This window comes from Neltuma alba, unplaced genomic scaffold, assembly GCF_004799145.2.
Source record: "Neltuma alba isolate B1F8T4 unplaced genomic scaffold, ASM479914v2 tig00012478_pilon, whole genome shotgun sequence".
Taxonomy (NCBI): domain Eukaryota; kingdom Viridiplantae; phylum Streptophyta; class Magnoliopsida; order Fabales; family Fabaceae; genus Neltuma; species Neltuma alba.
Window position 1 is genome coordinate 21,391 of NW_021636953.1, and position 24,037 is coordinate 45,427.

Below are 24,037 nucleotides of genomic sequence, written 5' to 3' on the forward strand. Positions count from 1 at the left end.
AAAAATGTTAAAAATGTTGATGTGGGTTGCTGACTGGGTAAGATGACCATGTAAAATTGCCAAGTAAGCTTATGCCTGGCTGACCTGGAGATATGGGGGGGAAAACATGTAAGATAACTCCCTCTGCTTCATCTTCATCTCTCTGCTCTTCGACCCAGAAACAGAGCAATGAAGGGGCAAAGCTTCCTCTGACAAATCATCTCATCGTCTCAATCAGCTTCTAAATTGAATCCTAATAATAAAACGAATCTCATCAAGCTGAACTGATTCTAAAACTTGACTTTATTCCGTACTTTTTACTTGATTCCTTCCCGACACTTTCATTCTCCCAATCAAATCCTTTGTATATTCTTTATTTTTACGGTGGTAACAGAACAAAATTAAGAAAGAAAAACATACAGATATCAAACTAAAAATTAAGAAAAAATAAGTACTTTCTGCAGAATGATTTTCAAAGATTTGCCTTCTAATACCTGCCTTGGATTTTGTTTTATGCGTTTTTCTGTTGGCTTTGCATAGATTGTACGAAATGTTTCAATTTTTACGTGCGGCTCTGTTTTGGCTTTGTATTTTGTCGTACGTGGTCATAAGTTGGACTTTGATGGCAATTTTCAGCTCATGGTATTGAAGCCCAGTAATATTGAAACAAATAATAATAAATTTTTTTTATTAATATTAAAGTGCATCCAACACCTTAAAGTATTTTATGGTACATTTGATGCTTTGAAGTATTTTTTTGTCTTAATATTGGATATACCAAAAACATATTTTTAGTGTTGGATGCCGCTAAAAAAATTTTAAGTTACTGAATGCACTAAAAAATACTTCAAGATTCTAAATACACTTTAAAAAATATTTCAGAGTATTAGATGCACCACAAAATACTTTAAGATACTAGATGTATTTAAAAAAAATATTTCACGGCACTAGATACACCTTTTTATTAAAAAAAACAAATAAAACACATGAAAAACTAAGTTCATAGAGAGATCACTTGTTAATAATATGTTATATATCTTTGTCCTAAATAATGCCATGTGCTCACCATATATGTTTATACCCAACTTTATGTCTTTATCGATTGATAAGAGAGAGAGATATATATATATATATATATATGTATGTATATGTATAGACACGTACAAGTCAATTTAAAATAACGACAATAAAATAATACAGAGATATGTGTAATGCTCAGAGAAGCAACTTTATTCATTGAAATCAAATTAGTTCAGAAAGTGTTCATACAAAATGGCCAAAATCCCACAACAAAGATCAAAGAAAAAAGCTTGCCAAAATACGACCACTACTTATAGGCTACTACTTTCTTCTAAAATTAATATAAGAGTTAACCGGCAAGGGTGTTTACCATCACCTCAATTAATAATAGCTTATTGATGCACTATGACCCGACTTAACTCTTGTGACTTTGTAGAACCAAGTTTAACTATTACATATGAAATTCTCTAAAACAATTTCATATCCAGACAGTTTTATATTTCCCTACAATAAAAAGACATTCCTTCTGGCATTTGAACTGTCTTTTTAAGATTTTTCCTATAAGCATTGTTCAAATACAGAAACAGATCATCTTCAAATAAATCTTCCATACATTCCTAGAATCTCAGCTTTCTGTTGTTTAGGGAAGTTGAAATGACTCATGCAAAATCCATCTCGTCCAATTAAGACGTGGTCTGATTTTGTTACGCTGAAAGGAGGAAATAATTTATTAGAATATGTAATAATAATGAGTGAAAAACATGTTGATTTAACAAGGATGGGAAAAATACCGAAATTTCAACTACAGATGAAATTTGAAGAGCATCTGTGATGATTTGGATATTGCTAGTCAGCTTTTTGATCTGATGAAAAAGATAAGAAAAAATATCATCATTTAGTAATTACTTATAATGGGGGAACAAATGAAAAGATGTATCATCAATTATGATTTTTTTTCTTTTGTTTAAATAGTTTAGTTTTATTAGGATATTCAAGTTATCTGTTAAATAAATACATAGTTAAATTAGGGTTTGTAGGATTTGTCATTTGTCATCTCTTATCTAATTTAAGATTTATTTTATTTGAAATTTAAAGCTGAATTCTTAAGATTTCTGTCATATCAAAAAAATAAATAAAATGAAGCCCACATGTTTAGTTCAAATTAAATAAATGCTAATACATATACATACATATACATATATATTCATTTAAGTTCTAAGATTTAACTCAATAAGAAAAAGATGATCAAATAACATTCTTCATAGTAAAAATTTTAAAGAGCATTATATGTACGTTATGGGCCAGCTCAAACATCTTACCCTGGGAAAACCAGCTACTATTCGTATAGGAATCCAACCCTCATGATCCATTTGCTTTCGCAGGTAGATATCCTTAACTAAATTATCAAAACTGCCAAAGACAAGAGTATATCAGAAATACTAGGTAAATCAAGAAAGATTAAAGAAAAATCTAACACTTTTAAATCACTAATCTATAAAGATTAATTAAATTAATTAAATTAGTTAATTTTTTTTTAAAAAAAGTGTCTTGGTTTCTCTAATTTACTCTTTTTAATAATTTGTATTTGAAACTAGCCCATTGATTAAAAGAAAACCTTTTAATATAAGGAATCAATCGGGATAGTTTAAGAAAAAATTATAAATTTGAGACATAAAATAAATTGAAATCTTATATTTATAACCAAAACAAAACCCCTCAATTAGCTCCTATAGAAGGAAGTGTTGTATTAACCAAATGAGAATTATTAACCGCTGCACCTGAAGTAATAATCAATCTGTTTAACAATCTTAGCAGGTAACTCAGGATCTCGAGCTGCACGATTATTCATTATTGATGGCACATGATGAGGAGCTCCAATAAATGGCTCGAGAGTGGCATGATATGGAATATGACGACCCAAATCTGTAAGCGAATAGTCAGCCATCAAAAATATAAATATATCACGCAAAACTATAATTTTGATAACTAGAAAACTATCTTCATTAATCATTCACTCTGCCACTTAAGTACTCGTCTGCTTCTATGTATAAGTTTTAAATAACTGAACTTTTAACGAATTAGCAGTTAAAATTAGTTAAAATAATAAATAGGTTATAATTTTTTTCTTCTTCAAATTTTTTCTTATTTATTAAGAGAGTAAATGAGAGATAATAAATAAACAAAATGATGAAAGAGAATATATGAAGGTAATGTTAATGAGACACAGTACTAAATATAGTCAAATAAGGGCAAAATAAAAAAAAGTAATAAATGTTCAAATAAACTCAAGAATAAAATTTATATTTTGAACAGACTTATCTCAAAAATGATGCTTATATACAGGAACTGGAGGGAGTAATTAAATACAATTACAAACTCTCCAATTGGATGTTACATACCAGCTGGGAATCCATAAGAGACTCCATACGGTGGCGGCATTGGTGGTATTACGACGGGCGGTTGGGGAAAATAATAAGGGTAAGAATAAGATGCCAGAGGCGGCGGCCGTAGAGGAGGCGGCGGAGGTGGCCTTGCAAACATTGTATGGCCTCGAGGTGGTATATGCATGTTTCCGCTACGGAAATTCCCATGAGTGTTGCAATTTTGATTGATCATCCCATGTTGCCATGGAACAACGTTAACATTATTATGGATCTTTGTTCTATATCCAGTTATTGTAGTACTCCTTCGTCTATTGTGGCTTAAAGAGGAGTTGTGGGACCCTGTCCTGGACGTGGCACCACGACTTGCTGACTGTATCTGGCCGTGGATGCCGCTGGAAAACGCGCCGTTTTGACTCGTTAGTTCTTGTTGGTTTGTTGGCGCCAGAGTCTTATCGCTGGTAATTACTTGTTTCTTCGATGGGGAAGGTGGGCTTTGAGAGTCCTACATATAATTCGTAATTAAAATATAAAATTTTTTTAGATTTATTAACCGGAAAGAAAAATAAAGGGGGAAAAAACAAACCTGCAGTTGTAGTGAAGGTGATCGATCGGTCAAATCTTTGTATGACTCCGACGTCATCAGTTTCAAGCCCTCAGCCATACGCTCAGAATCATTCGCCGGCAAAGAGGAAGAAGCAGCGGTCGAGGATGAACATTCAGGCACCGTCGCCGGCAATGGCAACGACGACTTAGCATCAACACTAGCATAAGAATCGGATTTTGGGCGTAAAATATGAGCCGACGGTAAAGTAATGATAGAGATGTTATAAGAATGACATGGTGACGGAGGGTCAGTATGATTTTCGGATATTACTTCCGGCTGGCTTGTTGACACCATAGTCTCATCCTCAGCTTGTTTCTCCGACAGGGAAGGTGGGTTTTCAGGACCCTATATTTATATGTATTGGCAATCAAAATACTAATATATATTTTGAAAATTTATCAACATATTAAACCCAGAATAAACTAACAACTGAGGTAATATTCACATCAGAAGATATGAGAAGAAAATTATAACAAAAGAATTTTCCATGAATTTATCGTAATATTTTGGGCACAAAAAATGATCATATATTCGTCTCAAAATTGACAACGAAGTTTTTGTGATGCGGCAAACACCTGTGGGGGAAAGTTATGGCGATCATTTTTTTTTTTTTCATTATAAATTGAATTTATTTTGTTGTAGTCTAAATTTTATTTATCTAGGTGTACGTAGTATGAATATGAAAAATATATCAGCTCTAACATGTCGGGATGTTTTCAAGTATGTCAAAATTGCTGAGAAAACAATCCCTCAAACTCCAAATATTTAGAACTGACAAAAATAAATAAATAAATAGAAAGAAAGAACATAAAATTCAAAACTTCTCCTCTTGTAGGATAGATGACCCATCGGTCAAACCCCTATTAAATGACTCCGATGACAGTTTGAAACCCTCACCGACAGGTTCACAGTCATTCGCCGCGGATGAACGTTCAGCCACGATCGCCGGCAATGTTAACGACGACTTAGCAAGAACAGCAACATAAGTAGGTTTGGACGAAGAATTGATTGAAGCAGAAGTAATGATGGAGATATTATAGGAATCACTATGATTTTTAGACGAAGAAGAATTAATAAACTGAAACTCCATTGGCAAACTAAAACGATCCGAGTAGCCAAGGGTATGTTTGGTTGGCGTTGGGCAAAATTGACTTATAGTCCAACTAACTTTTATAATTGAAGTTAGAGTAAAAGTCAGTTAATGTAATATGATTTATATTTGGATATGTGCTTATAAAAAGTCAGTTGAAAACGTTGAAAGTTGTTTGAATGATTAATAAAAAATTTAGTTTAGTTATAAAATGACTGAAAAGGACATGAATTTTGTTGAATAGTAGTGTTTGAAATTTTATATTTTTAATGTGATAATAGTTTAAAAAATACATAAAATTATTATGATAAAATATAAATAGTTTATTTGTGAAGTTATAAAATAAAAATATTTGTTACGAAGAAAAATTTGAAAACACATTATAGATAATTAATTAAATATATATAATAGACAAACATGAATATAAATTAAAATTCATTTAGTCTCTAATTAAAGTAAATGAAATCATATAACTAATTAGATCGTAAACTTTGTACAATTTTTTCATAAGTCAGTCAGAAAAGTTGATCCCGATTGCGTTGGATAAGTTAGTTAGAAAAGTTACTTTTTCCTATAAGTCAATTACAAAAGAAGCCTCATCTAAACAATCTTCTAAGCCACAATAAATCACAAACCGTAGTTTCACACTTCCCTATATGTTTTTACCATTCCTAACGGCAATCCAAATGAGCCCTAAGACTATGGAAGAATTTGCTGCTTAACAACGTTAGTAAAAGTACAGAAACCTCAGGCCAAAAAAAAAAGAAAAACAAAAACAAAAGTATAGAAGCTTGATTAAATTAAACTTGAGTTCTCTCCCTCCTCTATGAGGTTTATCTTAAGATGGCTAGGGGTGTGTGTATACATATATAATGAATCGAGGGGCCTTCAGAATTCTAAGATTAACTTAGATTTATCTAGTTATTTTAGATTCCCATATGATGAGATCTGATTTAATTTTATCTGAATAATTTAAATATTAACCGATAATAACTATCATGGTAAGCAATTTACTTCAATAAAACATCAACTGACATTTATCTGGATTTTTTTTTTAATGTCTGAAATTTACTTTGAAATTTTATTATTAAATTTAATTTATAATTAACTTATTTTTTATTTTATTAATTTTGTTTTTAGATTATTTAAGTATTAATTCACTCCAAAACGCAATCATTTAACTTTTGAAACATATTTGGGTAAAAAGAATTCTGAAATATATAAAGACATTCACCTTCTTTTTTTTTTTCCCACACATCAATCTTTTCTTCTTTTTTTTTGGGCCAACGTTATACATCAATTCATCTTCTATAACAGTAATTGTTTGGGTAAGATTAACACTGTTAACTACTATCCTAACCTTACAGAATGTTAATTTATAATTTTTCAATCCATTTCGGCAAATTAAAAAAGATCCAAATTACTATCTTATTATTATTTATTAATTAATTTTATCTTTATTTATATATTTTTTAAGGTGTTAACTATTGCGAGTTGTTATCTTTATAATAACTAATCGGTTTCTCATAACTAGAAGGGATTTTTAAAGTTTACAAGAACACTTTGAAAAGGTTAAATAAACTTAAGAAACATGTAAGTGCCTGTTTGGATGGGGTTCCAAAAGCGCTTTCTTTCTTTCTTTTTTTCCACAGTAAACTATGGTTTCTGAAGGAATTAGCCAAACACCGCGCATAACCCAAAATCTGTTATACACCACAAAACCATGATTTCTCCTGTCCAGTGGGGAAGCGATTTTTCTGTTGCATTGCGTGGCCGTCACTGGAGATTCCCGCCACCCGGCATTGACCCAAATTTGGGTTCATTATATATTCATATACTACCTTCAGTCTTTAATATAAGACACTGTTTTACTTTTATTTTGATCTTAAATATAAGACCTTAATTCACTTTGTCTTTCATATTTACTCAATTTTTTCCAAGATAATCCTTCTAATAATTATAGTTCTAGTTAATACACTTGATTAGTAAGGATATTTTAAGGAAGACAACACCTATTTAGGACAAATAACTAACTCAACTTACTTCCTTAATTTTCTCAAATTAGTCAACTGACTCTTATAATTAGGACCGGAGGTAGTATTATTTAATCATTCTTGTTAAATTAGATTAAATTGTGTTCATATATATCATTAGAAATTTCTATATATAAAAAATAATTATATAAATACTAGTAATAAATTGCTTCCCAAATATGTGGGTATATATTATTTATTTATTAATCAGATGAAAAAATTATAACTTAAAATGTATACCTTATATAATAATCACATTCATTTATATCCTTTTTAGTAATTTAAATATTAAAAAAATAATTCTGATAACAATCATCTAAATATTCTAGTTTTATAAATATTATATTTTGTACAAAATCTATTCATCAAAATAACACACAACTACACAAAACCATATATGATTAGACAACATGATATGATTGATATAAAATATTTGATGTAAGTATTTTTCTTTATGTTATTCACTATTAGCAGACATACTATAAAAATAAAAACCAATATTTTAGCTGATTTTTTTCCATTTCAAGTCTTCTACTTTAACCTATTTTCTATTTTGTTTTGAAATAACTATCACTATGTGTTTTACAGTCTTAACATAACTTGAATCTACAACATTCATTTGAATGTTAGACAAACGTACTAAAGCACATCTTCGTCAATTCAAAATTCGGAGCTACAACTTTTATTAGACATATAAAAAGAATGTAATAAAGCAGATCGATCTTCACCAATTCTATGAAGTTTAATTAAATTATGGTGGGAATTGAATGAGTTTTGAAGCTCTTTAATACATTAGAATAATTGAATAAATCATTTAAAATATACCTCTGCTAATTAATATTTTTTCATCTTATGAATTCAAGGGTAGTAAATAATTAATTTGCTAACATAATGAGATAGCTAATGATAATTGACACATTTATTCTAACATATGTTCAAGCAGCGTACTTTAAAGTATGTAAGGATCAGATTCAGACAAGTGTTTAATCACAAGTTCTACAAGTTTTAAAAACACATAAATAAATATAAAATTAAGCTTAAGCTCAAAAAGTGTGAGAACTCATTCATATACACATATATATACATCCTGTTAAACTAAAACAATTCGAGTGAAGCCAAAAAAGTAGGGTTCTTGATGTAGATATTAAGTCTTATGACTTCGCATAACAAAATTGAACTATGATGGCTCAACCCGCCTCTTATTACATATCAAATGCTCTAAAAAGAATAGCCAAACACCGCACAAAACCAAAAATCTGATATCTACCCCAAAACCATGATTTCTATGATAATGGGAATTGAAAGCGGGGCATTTACTGGAGATGACTTCAATCTTTTTGAATTTTCTTCTCATCTTGAACTAATTCTTCCATCGATCCATAGATCATAGAAATGACTTGACTTCATTAGACCTTTGAAAGATTATATAGGAAATTCGAAATGAATCATCTAAGATCCATTTCATCCTATCAACACGTAGCCTGATTTTGTTATCCTGAAAAGAGGAAATAATTTGTTACAATATTGGATAATAATGACTGAAACACATATTAATTTAATCACATATTGTAAAAGTTAATTATACAAACAGATGTAATTATAATTAGTGTGAGAATAATACCGAAATTTCAACTATGGATGAAGTTTGAAGAGCATCTGCAATGATTTGGACATTGCCAGTCAACTTTTTGATCTGAAAAAAATGTAAAAGAAAAAATTTGATTAGTTAATGAATGCTGCAAAAATGTATGTCATATTCATACTAAGGAAAAACAAATGAAAGGAATTTAGATATTATTTTTTTCTATTTAAATAGGTTATTTTTATTATCATATTCGAATTATCTGTTAAATAAATATATAGTTAAATTAGGATTGGTAGGATTTGTCATTTATGTTATCTAATTGAAGATTTATTTCATTCTAAATTTAAAGATGAATTTATAAGATTTCTGCCATATTATAAAATAACATTATAAAAATGAAGCCCACATATTTAGTGCAAATTATATAAATACTAATATATATCCAGTTAAGTTCTAATATTTAACTCGATAAGGAAAGATGACCATATAAGATTCTTCATATTAAAAATTAAAAAAGCATTATATATACACATTACACATAAAAGGTCGCAAACATCTTACCCTGGAAAACCTGCTATTGTTCTTATGGGAAGCCAACCCTCACGATCCATTTGCTTTCGCAGGTAGATATCCTTAACTAAATTATCAAAACTGCCAAAGACAAGAGTATATTAGAAATGCCAGGTAAATCAAGAAAGATTAAAGAAAAAACGAATACTCCCGTTAATTCCAAATATAGGAGTTAAGTCACTAATTTATAAAGATTAGTGAAATTAAGTATTTGAAAAAATTTATTTTAATTTCTCTAATTATAATTTGTGTTTGAAACTATCCCATCCATAAAAACCCACTTTAGTATGTATACGAAATTAATATGAATAGTTTAAAGAAAAAATATAAATCTGAAACAGTCTTATATTTGGAATCAAAACAAAGTCTACGAGGATTAACGGTTGTGCCTGAAATAGTAATCAATCCATTTTACAATCTTAGCATGTGAGTTGAGATCTACTTATCGATGGCACATAAGGAGAACCAATAAAGGGAGGAGGTGCTGGAGTGGCACATGCATGTTTCTGCCACGGAAACTCATATGAGTAGTGTTGCAATTTTGATTGATCCAGTGGTGCTGTGGAACAAACTTAACATTATACTACCTCCGGTCTTTAATAGAAGATCTTGTTTGACTTTTATTTTGATCCTAAATATAAGACCCAATCTACTTTGTCTCTCATATTTATATACTCCTCCGGTCTTTAATATAGGACCCAATTCTTGAGTTGGTTTTGGTCCTAAATATAAGACAAATTTCTCATATTTATCATTTTTCTCTAAATTACCCCTATGGATACTCCTCCAACCATAATCAAGTAGAAGAGGGAGATGGGGTATTAAGAAAGATGATTATGGTGTTTTAGGAAAAATGTATCACTTTTCTTATAATTAAACCTGCAATTGTAGTGAAGATGATCGATCGGTCAAATCTTTGGATGACTCCGACGTCATCAGTTTCAAACCCTTAGCCATAAGTTCTGAATCCTTCACCGGCAAAGACGAAGAAGCAGCGGTGGCGGATGAACATTCAGGCACCGTCGCCGGCAATGGCAACCACGACTTATAAGCATCAACAGCAACATGAGAATCGGATTTCGGACATAAAATATGAGCAGACGGTGAAGTAATGACGTTTTAAAGATTAACTTAGATTTATCTAGTTATTTCAGAATCCCATATGATGAGATCTTATATAATTTTATCTGAATAATTTAAATATTAACCAATAATAACTATCATGGTGAGCAATATACTTATATGCATCAATTCATCTTCTATAGCAGTAATTGTTTGGGTAAGCTTAACACCGTTAACTACTAGCCTAACCTAACAGAATATGTTGATTTATAATTTTTCAAGCGAATTAGGAAAATTAAAAGAAAATCCAAATTACTAGCCTATTATTATTTATTAATTAATTTTATCTTGATTTTGGAATTTTAAAAAATATTAAAATTATTTATCATAATCTAAAATTAACTAGATTATATTCATTATATATAGATAAAAATTTTAATTTATATATTTTTTAGGGTGTTAACTATTACGAGTTGTTATCTTTATAATAATTGGGGAATCCCATTAAATCTGATTAAAATACCTAAATTTAAATTCAAACTTACACTTTTAACAAATTTTTAATTAGGTCATGAGGTTTCATTAAAATTTTTTAATGTTGTTAAATGAACAAAATACCCATCTTTAATTAAAAAGAAAAATTATTGTTTTACTCCTCCTAAATGGTTACTTTTTTCTCTTATGATTAATTTTTGGCACTAAAAAACATATAAATAATTTTATAATATTTAAAATTTGTATATATAACTAAAACCTTTAAAAATATTTTAATCAAATATTTTAAATTACAATATAAGTACTTTTTAAATAAAAAATTTTTATTTTCAGGTTGTAAATATTTATTTTTAAGATTTTAAAATATCTTAATTATAAAAAATATTTTATATTAAGTTGTTACAAATTACGTTTTTGGGTTGAAATCCAATGTTTGCTTAAATAAATAAAACTAATATAAATTATAATAACATATTATCAAATTTTTTTTAATGAAAATATTTTAAGATCTTAAAATAAATATTTACAAATATAAAATAAAAATATTTATTTTAAGGCTATTTATATTTAAATTTAAAATGTTTCATTAAAATATTTTGAAGATTCTAGTTATATATACAAATTTTGAACGCTATAAAAAATTTTATGTGTTTTTTAATCTTAAAAATAATCGTAAGAAGTGATAGATCACTTGGGAGAGTAAAGTAATTAATTCTTTATTTTAATTAAAGAAATACATTCTAATAATTTAACAACATTCAAAATTCTTAAATTATGACTCATATCCTAATTAAAAATTTATTAAAAGTGTATGCCTTAATTTAGATATATATATTAACCAGATTTTATTAGGATTTTTTCTAATAACTAATCGGGTTCTCATAGTTTACATCTTGAAAAAGTAAAATAAATTTAGATCTGTTATGCGCCCCAAAAACATGATTTCTCCGATCCAATGGGGAAGCGATTTTGCTGTTGCACTGTTGCGTGGCAGTCACTGGATATTCCCGTCACCCAACCTTGACCCGAATTTGGTTTCATTATATATTCATACGCGTATTATTTAATCATTCTTGTTAAATTAGATTAAATTCTATTCATATATCATTAGAAATTTCTATATATAAAAAATAATTATATGACTAATAAATTGCTTCCCATATATTTGGGTATATATTATTTATTAATTAATTTGATAAAAAATTATAAATTAAAATGTATACTTTATATAATTATCATATTCATTTATCTCCTTTTTAGAAATTTAAACATATAAAAATAATTCCGATAACAATCATCCAAGTGTTTTAGTTTTATAAATATTATTTTTTTTTCATAAAATCTATTCTCCAAAATAACATATAACTACACAAGATTGGAGAACTTGATGTAATTGATATAAAAAAATTTAATGTAAATATTTTTCTTTATGCTATTCACTATTAGCGGACATAATATAAAAATAAAACCCAACATTTTAGCTGATTTTTTTTTCATTTCAAATCTTCTCCTTTAACCTATTATATATATATATTTTTTGAAATAACTATCAATATGTGTTTTTCAATCTTAAAATAATTTGAATCCACAACATTCATTTGAATGTTAGAAAACGTACTAAAGCACATCTTCATCAGTTTAAAATTTGGAGCTACAACATTCACTGGACATATAAAAAGAATGTAATAAAAAAGATCGTCACCAATTCTATGAATTTTAAATTATGGTGGGAATGAGTGTTTTGGACCTCTTTAATACATTAGAATAATTGAATAAATCATTTAAAATACATCTCTAGCCAATTAATTAATACTTTGTCATCTTATAAATTTAGGGGTAGTAAATAATTAATTTGTTAACGGAATCAGATAGTTAATGATAATTGACACACCTATTCTAACATATGTTCAAGCAGTGTACTTTAAAGTATGTAAGGATCAGATTCAGACAATTGTTTAATCACAGGTTCTACAAGTTTTAAAAACATACAAATAAATATAAAATTAGGTATAAGCTCAAAAAGTGTGGGATCAAGTTGAGAACTCATTCATATACTCATATATATACATCCTCTTAAACTAAAACAATTCGAATGAAACCGAAAAAAATAGGGTTCTTGATGTAGATACTAAGTCTTGTGACTTTGCATGACAAAATTTACTATGATAGCTCAACTCACCTCTTATTACATATCAAATGCTCTAAAACAATTTCAGATCCTACTGTTATATATTTTTCGTAAAACAGAAAACAATTTTTTTGACATCTGAACACCTTTATGTCACTTTTATACTAACAAATATATACAACAACAAAAAATGCACTAAAACTCGTCGGCTTAACTTTCTGATGCAAATGAATTTTCCTCAGACCTCTTTGAAAGGAAGATGAAATGAATTATATAAGGTCCATCTCTTCAAATCAACACGTGGCCTGATTTTGTCATCCTAAGGGGAGGAAATGATTTGTTACCATAAAAATATCAAAATGTAACAGTTCATGAAGTTTGAAGAGCATACTTTATGCTGGTCAAAAATGAAGAGCATATGTTATAATCTGGATACTGCTAGTCAATTTCTTAATCTTAAAAAGAGAGAAAAATATCCTTTGTTAATGAATGCTGCAAAAAGATATACAATATTTTTATGCATACAAGGAGGGTAAAAAATAAAAAGGAAGCGTCGTTAATATATCATTTTATTTAAGATAATTATGATTTATTATTTTATTTAAATAGGTTATTAGGATTTATTGTTTATATTATTTTAATTTATTTTTAGTTCATTTTAAATTTAAATCTGAATTTAAAATTTCTGTAATTTTAAAGAATAGCATTCTCTATATAAAAAAAATGAAGCATACATATTTAGTGCAAATTATATAAATGTTGAACAAATATATATCACGTTAACTTTTAAGATTCAACTCAATAAGAAAAGATATATAATCAAATAACATCATTCATATTAAAAATTGAAAAAACATTATATATACACATTATACATACAAGGCAATCTTAACATCTTACCTTAGGGAAACCAGCTAAGACAATCGAAGAAAGCCACTTAACAGCGCAAGTGAAAGTAGAAATTTAAAATTTAAAGATTAACTTAAGACTTGTCTAGGTTTTTTGAGATTACCATATGATAAGATCCGATTTAATTTTATCTGAATAATTTAACTATTAACCAATAACTATATCACGGAAAACAATTAAGCTCAATAAAATATCACCTCACATTTATCCGAAAATATATATTTTCAGCGTCGGAAATTTACTTTGAAAATGTTTTATTGAATTCAAATTATAATTAACTCAAGTTTTAAATTTATTTATTATTTTAAATTATTTAAATACTAATTCACTACAAAACGCAACCATTTAAATTTGGAAACATATGAAAAATTGAACTTCTATTTTTTTTTAATACATCGATTCATATTCTATAACACTGGTGTTTTTTTTTTTTGGGGTAAGATTAACATGGTTAACTCACCTAACCTAACCTAACAGAATTTGTTGATTCATAATTTTTCAAGCCATTCCTCAAATAAAAAAATCCAACTTACTTATCTTATTATTATTTAATAATTAATTAATTAATTTTATCTTGATATTAGAATGTTTTAAAATATTAAAATTATTTATCATAAAATAAACTTGATTATATTCACTTTACATAGATAAAATTTTAAAGTTGATTAATTAAGTTGTTAACTATTAATGATTTGTTATTTTTATTTAGTGTGTATCGGGTTCTCATAAATAGATTGAATTTAAAGTTTTTAAGAACATTTTTAAAAAGTAAAATAAAGTAAACCATAGTTTCTGGATTAAAAAAAAGAAAAAAGCGAAACACCGTACAAAACCCAAAATCTATTGTGATGTCCAGCCCAAAGCCATGATTGCCGTGATAATGGGAAAGGACATCCCAAAGCCATGATTGCCGTGATAATGGGAAAGCGTCGCAGTCACTGGAGACTCCCGCCACCCAGACCCAAATTTGGTTTCATTATATATTCGTATCTGATGCGTTTGTGTGCGCGTATATATTATTATTATTATTATTATTATTATTATTATTATTATTATTAATTTCTATATATATTAAATAATTATATAAATAATAAATTGCTTGCCTTATGTGTGTGTATAATTTATTTATTAATTAATTAGATGAGAAAACAAAATTATAAATTAAAATTTATACTTTATATAATTATCGAATTAACTTATAAAAATAAATTCTGATAACAAGCATCCTAATATTTTGATTTTATTAATATCTCTTTTTTTCACAATTTATTCTGCTCAAAATATTTTTTTTTTCAATCTGTTTTATTGAGATACATGTACAATACTCAAAAAAGGTACATTGAACCTGTAACTGGACCAATACTTAGACTACTACTTCCTCCTAGACCCAGTGTAAAATCTGTTAGCTTATCATCTCAACTAGTAGCTTATCATCTCTGTTAGCTTAGCATCTCAATTAACAGCTTATCATCGCCTGAGTTAGCTCTTTTTCAACTAATTCTTCAATAGATCCATAGAAGTGACTTGAGCTCATCAGACCTTTGAAAGATTAGGGAATTCGAAATGAATCATCTAAAATCCATTTCATCCAATCAACACGTAATCTGATTTTTTTATCCTGAAAAGAAGAAATAATTTGTTACAATATTTGATAATAATGATTGAAACACATGTTAATTTAATCACATATTCGAGAAGTTAATTATACAAACAAATGTAATTATAACTAGTGTGAGAATAATACCGAAATTTCAACTACGGATGACGCTTGAAGAGAATCTGTGATGATTTGAATATTGCGAGTCAATTTTTTGATCTGCCAAAAAGTAAAAGAAAAAATTTGGTTAGTTAGTGAATGCTGCAAAAATGTATAAGATATTCATACTAAGGAAAAGCAAACGAAAAGAATTTTGATATTGTTTTTTTTAAGATAATTATAATTTTTTCTTATTTAAATATGTTATTTTTATTATGATGTTTAAACTAATGTAAGATTTATTTTCTTTTAAATTTAAAGTTTAATTTAAAAGATTGCTGCCATATTAAAAAAATAACATTATAAAAATGAAGCCCACATATTTAGTGCAAATTATATAAATGCTAATGTATATCCAATTAAGTTCTAATATTTAACTCGATAAGAAAATATGATCAAATAACATTCTTCATATTAAAAATTAAAAAAGCATTATTTATGCACATTATGCATAAAAGGTCGCAAAAATCTTACCTTGGGAAAACCTGCTATTATTCTTATGGGAATCCAACCCTCATGATCCATTTGCTTTCGCAGGTAGATATCCTTAACTAAATTATCAAAACTGCCAAACACAAGAGTATATTAGAAATGCCAGGTAAATCAAGAAAGATTAAAGAAAAACGAATACTCCTGTTAGTTCTAAATGTAGGAGTTCAATCACTAATTTATAAAGATTAGTGAAATTAATTATTTGAAAAAAGTATTTTAATTTCGCTAATCATAATTTGTATTTGAAACTATCCCATCAATAAAAACCCACTTTAGTATATATAAGAAATTAATATCAATAGTTTAGAGGAAAAAAATATAAATTTGAAACTGTCTTATATTTAGAATCAAAACAAAGTTTTTGAGGATTAAAGGTTGTACCTGAAATAGTAATCAATCTGTTTTACAATCTTAGCATGTAAGTCGAGAACTACTGGAGCTAAAACATTCATAGGATAATGTCTTATTGATGGCACATAAGGAGAACCAATAAAGGGACGAGGTGCTGGAGTGGCATGATATGGAACATGAGAACCCAAATCTGTAAATAAATAGCATATATATATAGTCAGCAACCAAAAATATAAATATCATGGAAAAATATAATTTTAGTAGCAAAAAAGCTAGAATCACTCCGTCACTTAAATAATTAAATACTCACACAGGCAGAATAATTCAGGCCATATAATTAACAAAATTTATACGTTATTAGAACTTAGAATTGGAGATTTGCAGACCTGGGGACCCATAGGAAACTGAGACTCCATAAAGTGGGGGCACTGGTGGCTGGGGCAAATAATAAGGGTAAGAATAAGATGCCGGAGACGGCGGAGATAGAGGCGGCAGCGAAGGTGGTGGAGGCGGCCTTGCAAACATTGTAGGGCGGCCTCTATGTGGCATATGTATGTTTCCTTCATGGAAACTCCTATTAGTGTTGGAATTTTGGTTGATCCCACGTTGCTGTGGAACAACGTTACGGATCATTGATCCATATCCACTTATTCTAGTTCTTCTTGGTCTATTATGGCTTAAAGAGGAGATGTGGGACCCTGTTGCCGACGTGGCACCATGAGTTGCAGATTGTAGCTGGCCATGGCTGCCGCTCAGAGACGCACCGTTTTGACTCGTTGGTTCCTGCTGGCGAGTCTCATCACTACTGACTTGTTTCTCTAATGGGAAAGGTGGCCTTTGAGAACCCTGTATATAATTGGAAATTAAAATATCAGAAAAAAAATTTAAGATTTATATCAACATGGAGTTTTCACTGATTTTGCTAAAAATATAGAGAGAGAGAAACCAAACCTGCAATTTTAGCAGTGAAGTAGATGATCCATCGGTCAAACCTTTGGATGACTCCGACGCCATCAGTTTCAAACCCTCAGCCATGGGCTCAGAATCATTCGCCGGCAAAGAGAAAGGTGCGGTGGCGGATGAACATTTAGCCACCGTGGTCGTTGGCAATGTCAACGACTTAGCGACGACAACAGCAGCATAAGTAGGTTTCGACGAAGAATTGATTGAAGAAGTTTCAGACTTGGAAGGTAAAATATCAGTCCTCAGTGAAGTAATGACGATAGAGATATTATAAGAATCACGTGGTGGTGTTGGAGGGTCGTTATGATTTTCAGATGTTAGTTCCGGCCGGCAGCTTGTTGACACCGTGGTCTCATCACTACTGACTTGTTTCTCTGATGGGGAAGGTGGGCTTTCTGTACCCTATATATAATTCGAAATTAAAATATTAAAATATTTTGAAAGATTTATTACTGATATGAGAAAAAAATAATAAATCCAATAATCGAATAATAAAAAAAAGAAATGAACATGAAGAAAAACCAAACCTGCAGCAATTGTTGTGAAGACGATCCATGGGTCAAACCTTTCGATGACTCCGACGTCATCGGTTTCAAACCCTCAGCTATAGGCTCGGACTCATTCGCCGGCGAAGACGAAGATGCGGTAGGTGATGTACACTTAACCACCGTCGCCCGCAAAGACTTAGCAAGAACGGCAGCATAAGTAGGTTTCTTCAACGAAGAAGAATCACTGATTGTTGGAGAAGTACCAGACGTCGTGGAAGCTAAATTATCAGTTCCCGGCGAAGTAATGATAGAGATATTATACGAAGTGCCACTGCAATTTTCAGATGATGAAGAGTCTCCGAAGTTCTTATTCTCCATCCGCAAACTAAAACGATTCAAGTATAGTTAAGACGATCGTGGAAACCAAAAAAAAGAAGAGCCACTTAGGGATATGGAACGAAACTAAGAAAATTTTAGGGTTTTGTTTTGATGCAGAGAAAAAGAAGAAGAAAATATGAGAGGATGGAAAGAAACAGAGTCAGTGAAATTGACCAGACTCTCGGGTTCTCCCGCTCCTGTTCTCGCGGGCCTTCTCAATTTATATATATAGTGGCGTTAAATTTGAAGGTGAAGATTTGTATTAAAAAATTAAAGATGAAGATTGATCCATTTTTTGATTCTGATATAATGAAATCTGATTTCACTTTATCCAAATAATTTGAATATTAACCAACAATTATCATAGTAAACAATATAATTAAGCTCAATAAAACATTACCCGTATGTGATTCATCGTCCGGAAAAATGTTTTTAATATCTTATATTTATGCCGGAAAAATATCTTATATTTAGATTATAATTCACTTGAGGTTTAACTCTATTTAATTTCTTTAATTTGACTGTTTAAATATTTAACTCAGTCATATTTAATTTTTAGGTTTTATTTTTTCAAGAATTAATTTTAATCATAGTTAATACCCGTTGCACTTTCAATATAACAAATATTCTTGCTTTGGAATAATTTCAAGCCTGTTGATCTTATTATAATTTTATGATATTCGCATCATTCTTTTATGGCTTTTAATTTTGATAAATTGAACTATTATATTAATGGAATGAATATTTAAAAATACTTATAAAAAGTATTTTTGCAGAGTTTAAAAAAATAAAAATATTTTATTACTTATATTGGGAACAAATTACACCCCACACCAGTTTTTGAAATTCATCCCTATTCATGCTACTCATTTTGGATCAATGCAAATTCACGAGGCCAATAATATATAACATGAACATGAAAATTCTAATGGTAATATTTACAAGTTGTAAAGAATATGGTTAATGCCCCATCCTTACCCACTTAACGGACTTGCGCTAGTTGCATTAAAAATAAGAACTAAAAAGCATAGTCCCAAGAAACACATCTGAGCAAAAGATCGATCATTTATAAAAGAAATGCACTTCTATTTACTGATTAGGATTTTAAATCAATAATCAATACTCCTTCCTGTTCAAAATATAAGCTAAACTTTCTTAAAGGGGTTGATTTTTTTTATAAGATAGTAACATTTACTTTTGTACAAGTATTTAATGAGATTTTTTCAATTTTACCTCCATATATTCTCTCTCCTTTTTAATTCATTTATTACATCTTTTACTTATTTTCTTCATTAATAATGGTATATTAGGAAAAACAAATAGATGCCTTAAACATTTATTGTTTTAAATTGATTTTAATTAGTTTCTTGATAAACGTAATAGATAAAGTTTAGCTTATATTTTGAACTGGAAGGAGTATAAGATTAGCATCAATAAACCAAAAACTATTTTCAAGTCGTGAACAATATTATATTGCTTATTCATTACATATTCAAGGTATGAAAATGGCCCATCTAATCTAATATAATCTAATTCTAATTCTATAAATTGTAGTTTTCAGAGGCTTTTTGGTACACGTATCGCTTTGCAACGGCGACATAAAGACCTAAATTCAAAAACCCTAAACCAGCAAGCAAATAATAAAAATAATCAAGGCGTGACCTATTCAGATGATTCCCAAGCCATTTCCCTTTGCTTGTTGTCTCCACAATAGATATAATACCACTACTTATAAAGCTTCCAACCCCAAAATTACCAATATAAAGTGCAGCCCCTATGCTTCTCATAGATTCTGGCATTTGTTCGTAGAACAACTGCTGAAAACCCACGATCGCAAAAGCCTCGGAAACCCCACAAAGAATGTATTGAGGAAGCAACCACCAAACCCTAATTGGCAATATTGCTTCTGAATCGTCCAAGAGATTGTGCTCACTTGCTAATTTAACCCTTTTGGCCTCAACTAGGCCAGCCACAAGTATGTATAAGTTAGAAATGAACAGTCCAATGCCTATTCTTTGAAGTATTGTGATCCCTGTGGGTTTGCCTGTGAATTTCCTCATAAGAGGAACAAAGAATTTGTCATAGATTGGGATTACGATGATAGATGCTAGGCAAGGGAAGGCTAAGAGTGATGCTGGGGGGATATTAAAGTGGGGTCCAATAGATCTCACCATTGTACTGCCTTGTTTGGTGAAGAAGGTTCCTACTTGAGCTTCAATTACACTGAGGAACAAGAATGCTAGCCATGTGGGTATGAGGCCAAACACTAACTTCATTTCTTCTACTTGGTTTAATGTGCATAGCCTCCAAGGGTTTCTTGTGTTGCTTGATGCATCGATATCATCAATTATCATTGCCTTGTCCAAATACCTGAAGCAAAATGTGCAAGACTTATTAAAGCTGTTTAGATTACTTCTATAATCAATTACGAGATCGCCAAAACCATGGTTTTCTTGAAGAATATTTAAACATCGCTATAAATGCTGAAATTAATTATGAACCCAATAGACCCATGTATGTACCAAAATCAACTATGAACCAAACAACCTATTCATGTCAAAACCAATTATGAAAAGTTGGTGACGGTAGCTTATGAGATAACCATTTGATTTTGGCATGTATAAGATAGATGTTTGGTAACTTATGACATGGGTATGGTTTTGGGTTCATGATTAATTTTAAAGTGTATAAGGATGTTTTGGCTTGAGTTTATATTGAGAGATTTCTATGAGGTCCTAAAAAAGAAAAATAATTATTAAAAAAATTTCAATGACTGAGTGACTAAAAAATATTGTCATAAAAACTTGTCACTACAAACTGTTTAGTTGTTGTAAAACTTTTTAGTAATTATTCTCTATTTGAAACCTTATAGTAATTCTCTGTAATTATTTTGACATGTCTAAGGGTGTTTGTATTTTTTTAATTAAAAAACCATGGTTTTGAGCTGGTTCATTTTTCAACACATGTAATAATAGTTCACGTCTAAAAGGAATATAATTTAAATGATAAATTTTCAGAGTACCTAAAATGTTCAGTGCGAGCAAGGGTCTTAAATTGAGGCCCCCCAAGTATGCTGCCATTGGCAGTATCTCCATAACAAATACCTCTTCCATCACGAGTCTCATCCACGCGCCGCTTTCGAACCGCGGCTACTACCACTTGCGCCGCTGTAGTGAAAGGACTGCCAAGTGGCCCTTGCTTTTTATACCTCTTTATCCCTATCAAGAAAATACCAAATGCGATGGCCATAGCCGCGGCTATAATGCCAAACCCTATGTCCCATCCTATGTTATCCTGAATTTACAAATTGCCATCAAAACAATAACTAAGATATTGGATCATACAAAATAATTAATTAATATACATAATTTATCCAAAAAATTATCTTGCTTAATTGATGACTCATTCTCTCAAAAAAAAAAAAAGGTCAAAACTCCACATTTTGTATTATTTTGCAACTACTCGGTCTCTCTTATTTTAAATATAAACTTCAATTCATTTTGTTTCCTAAAATTGTACTTTTTTTTAAACTCTCCCTATTGATTACTCATGTATGTTAAAGGAGTTTTTTTCATTAAGGGAGTATAGTTTCCAAAAAAAAATAATTAAAATGAGTACTTGAAAAAAAAACCAATACATATTTCTTACAAAAAACTAATTAACTTAACTATTTTTTTTTAATATTTGAAAATTAGTTATTTAGCTCTTATATTTAATTAGGATTCGAGGGAGTATTATAATGGGACAAATATGAGGAATGATGGAGTAATACGTACCTGGACATAAGTAACACCCACCGCTGAAGATAAAGCACCAAAGACAATGCCCAAGAACCACCAATTGAAGAAGGAAGTCTTAGCCATAATCTCTTGAGGCGATGACTCGTCGAATTGATCAGCAGCAAATGTTTGAATGCATGGCTTGTGTCCTCCTTCTCCCATCGATAATGTGTAAAGTGCTATGAAAAACACTAACCTTCGATTCTGCACAGAAATCACTGGCGACGCTGATACTGTCAACAAAACCGTTCCCTGCGTTCATAAGTTGGGACAAAATTTAGATCAAGTTGCTTATATCTGATGGGTCGGATTCTCCGAACACACTTATTATTTTGTTATTGTTAGTTGTTAAAATGTGTAGATGTAAGTACCAAGAGATATATGATGGAAGAGATGATGATGGTGATGAAACGACCAAGGTATGAATCAGCAATGAAGGCTCCCGCCAAAGGAAACACGAGGGAGACGCCACCCCATATGTTCACAGTCTGTGCAGCTCTCACTATTGGCTCTTTCAAAACATTGGTAAGGAAATTTATTAAGTTCCCAACTAAGCCATAGAACGCAAATCTCTCTGCCATCTCCACAACTGCGTGCATTTCAACAAACACATTTTTAGCTTCTTAATTAATTCATGAGACTTTATTGTGATACATGTGATCAAGCATATATAGATATGTGTGTGTGTATATAGTGGTTAGAGAGAGAGAGAGAATATATACATATGATGAAGATGGCAGCATTCCAGCCACCTTTGGAGGGTTTGTGAACACTTGAACTGTTGCTGCCTTTTACTGCAGATTTCATGCAATTCATTGCTGCTTAGCTATATGAAACACAACCTAATTAAAGTCTGAAGAAACCTTTGTGAGGTTTGATCAACTAGAAATGTTTCAGCTAGCTTTAATTGTGTGTGGTATGGCTATATCATATACTTAATGGTTATGTGTGTATCAGTAAAGAAATTGACAGGGGTCAAGATCAATTTTTTGGCTGTAAAAGTTAACAAAGGGATAGCGTTTTTCTACAAGTTGCATCTTAAAATGGCATTTTGATTTGATTTGATTGGGACAAACAGCCAATATTCCTTTGTCTTTCTTTTTCCTTTCTTTTTTAATTATTTGCGAAATTCGTATTCTTGCTATTGAAAGGATACGAGAGATTTTCTATCAATCACATAAGTTTTTGTCGCTCGCTCTCCAAATACATCATTACACGCGCAGGGATCGATGTAATTTTGTTATCAACATGTGCTAGCTAATTAAACTCTATGGGAAGCTCTATAGTATATGTCTCAAGCTCCAACAAAAAAAATATCATCTGATCAATTGACCAGCAAATTAAATTTGGTCTCCATGATAAACCTATGAAGATTTAATTTGGAGGTCCCGAGGTTCAAACATCAAGCAAAAAGAAAATATCATCTCAATTGATTAACATCCTTAATTATACTTGTGATTAAGATTATTTGGATTTATTATTAGCTGACTACAAAGCTTAGTTAATTCTAACACAGGTGGAAGAATTTTACAACTTCTCCACCTGACCATACAAAATACTTCCTCTTATCCTTATTATAAGCGCCTAATAACAACTTTATATAAATCAATTAAATTAATTAAAGTTAGTCATTTTTTTATAAAATATCAAAATTACTCTAAATAAAAGTCATTAGTAGTTAGAGAAGTTAGGTTAATTACTTAGGAAGTTTTATAGTTAGTATATTACGAAAGATGCTGAATGTCGTTATAACAACGATTGGAGGGAATAAAATATTAAATACTATGAGAGACATGAAGATTTGTTGTCTTATGCTTATGTATCTATATTCACTATTGCATAACATATTTCGCTATGTATGTTTATATTATTGTTCACAGATTATTTAGTGTTCATATATGTTAGCTTATCAATCCTGCAAGTGCAGATATAGCACTGAACATTACGATCGGAACCACAGGAGGAAATGAA

At 29.9% G+C, this 24,037-nt stretch overlaps 2 protein-coding genes across 2 annotated transcripts; both read right to left on the reverse strand.

The window, feature by feature from the left end:
- Positions 1-1,593: 1,593 nt before the first annotated feature.
- On the reverse strand, positions 1,594-18,287 carry LOC114727491 (la-related protein 1C-like). Its single transcript, XM_028914191.1, has 13 exons — positions 17,949-18,287; positions 17,410-17,823; positions 16,845-17,304; positions 16,489-16,648; positions 16,090-16,180; positions 10,145-10,309; positions 8,732-8,803; positions 3,967-4,332; positions 3,399-3,885; positions 2,778-2,922; positions 2,319-2,409; positions 1,791-1,862; positions 1,594-1,632 (listed from the first exon to the last, which is right to left on the reverse strand). The coding sequence occupies exons 1-13, from the start codon at positions 18,285-18,287 to the stop codon at positions 1,594-1,596; spliced, it is 2,901 nt and encodes a 966-aa protein (XP_028770024.1).
- Positions 18,288-19,828: 1,541 nt separating this feature from the next.
- On the reverse strand, positions 19,829-22,882 carry LOC114727492 (protein NRT1/ PTR FAMILY 5.4-like). The gene is made up of 5 exons (XM_028914192.1): positions 22,789-22,882; positions 22,438-22,655; positions 22,064-22,318; positions 21,310-21,581; positions 19,829-20,657 (listed from the first exon to the last, which is right to left on the reverse strand). Exons 1-5 carry the CDS (start codon positions 22,880-22,882, stop codon positions 19,829-19,831), a joined length of 1,668 nt encoding a protein of 555 aa, XP_028770025.1.
- Between the last annotated feature and the right edge of the window lie 1,155 nt (positions 22,883-24,037).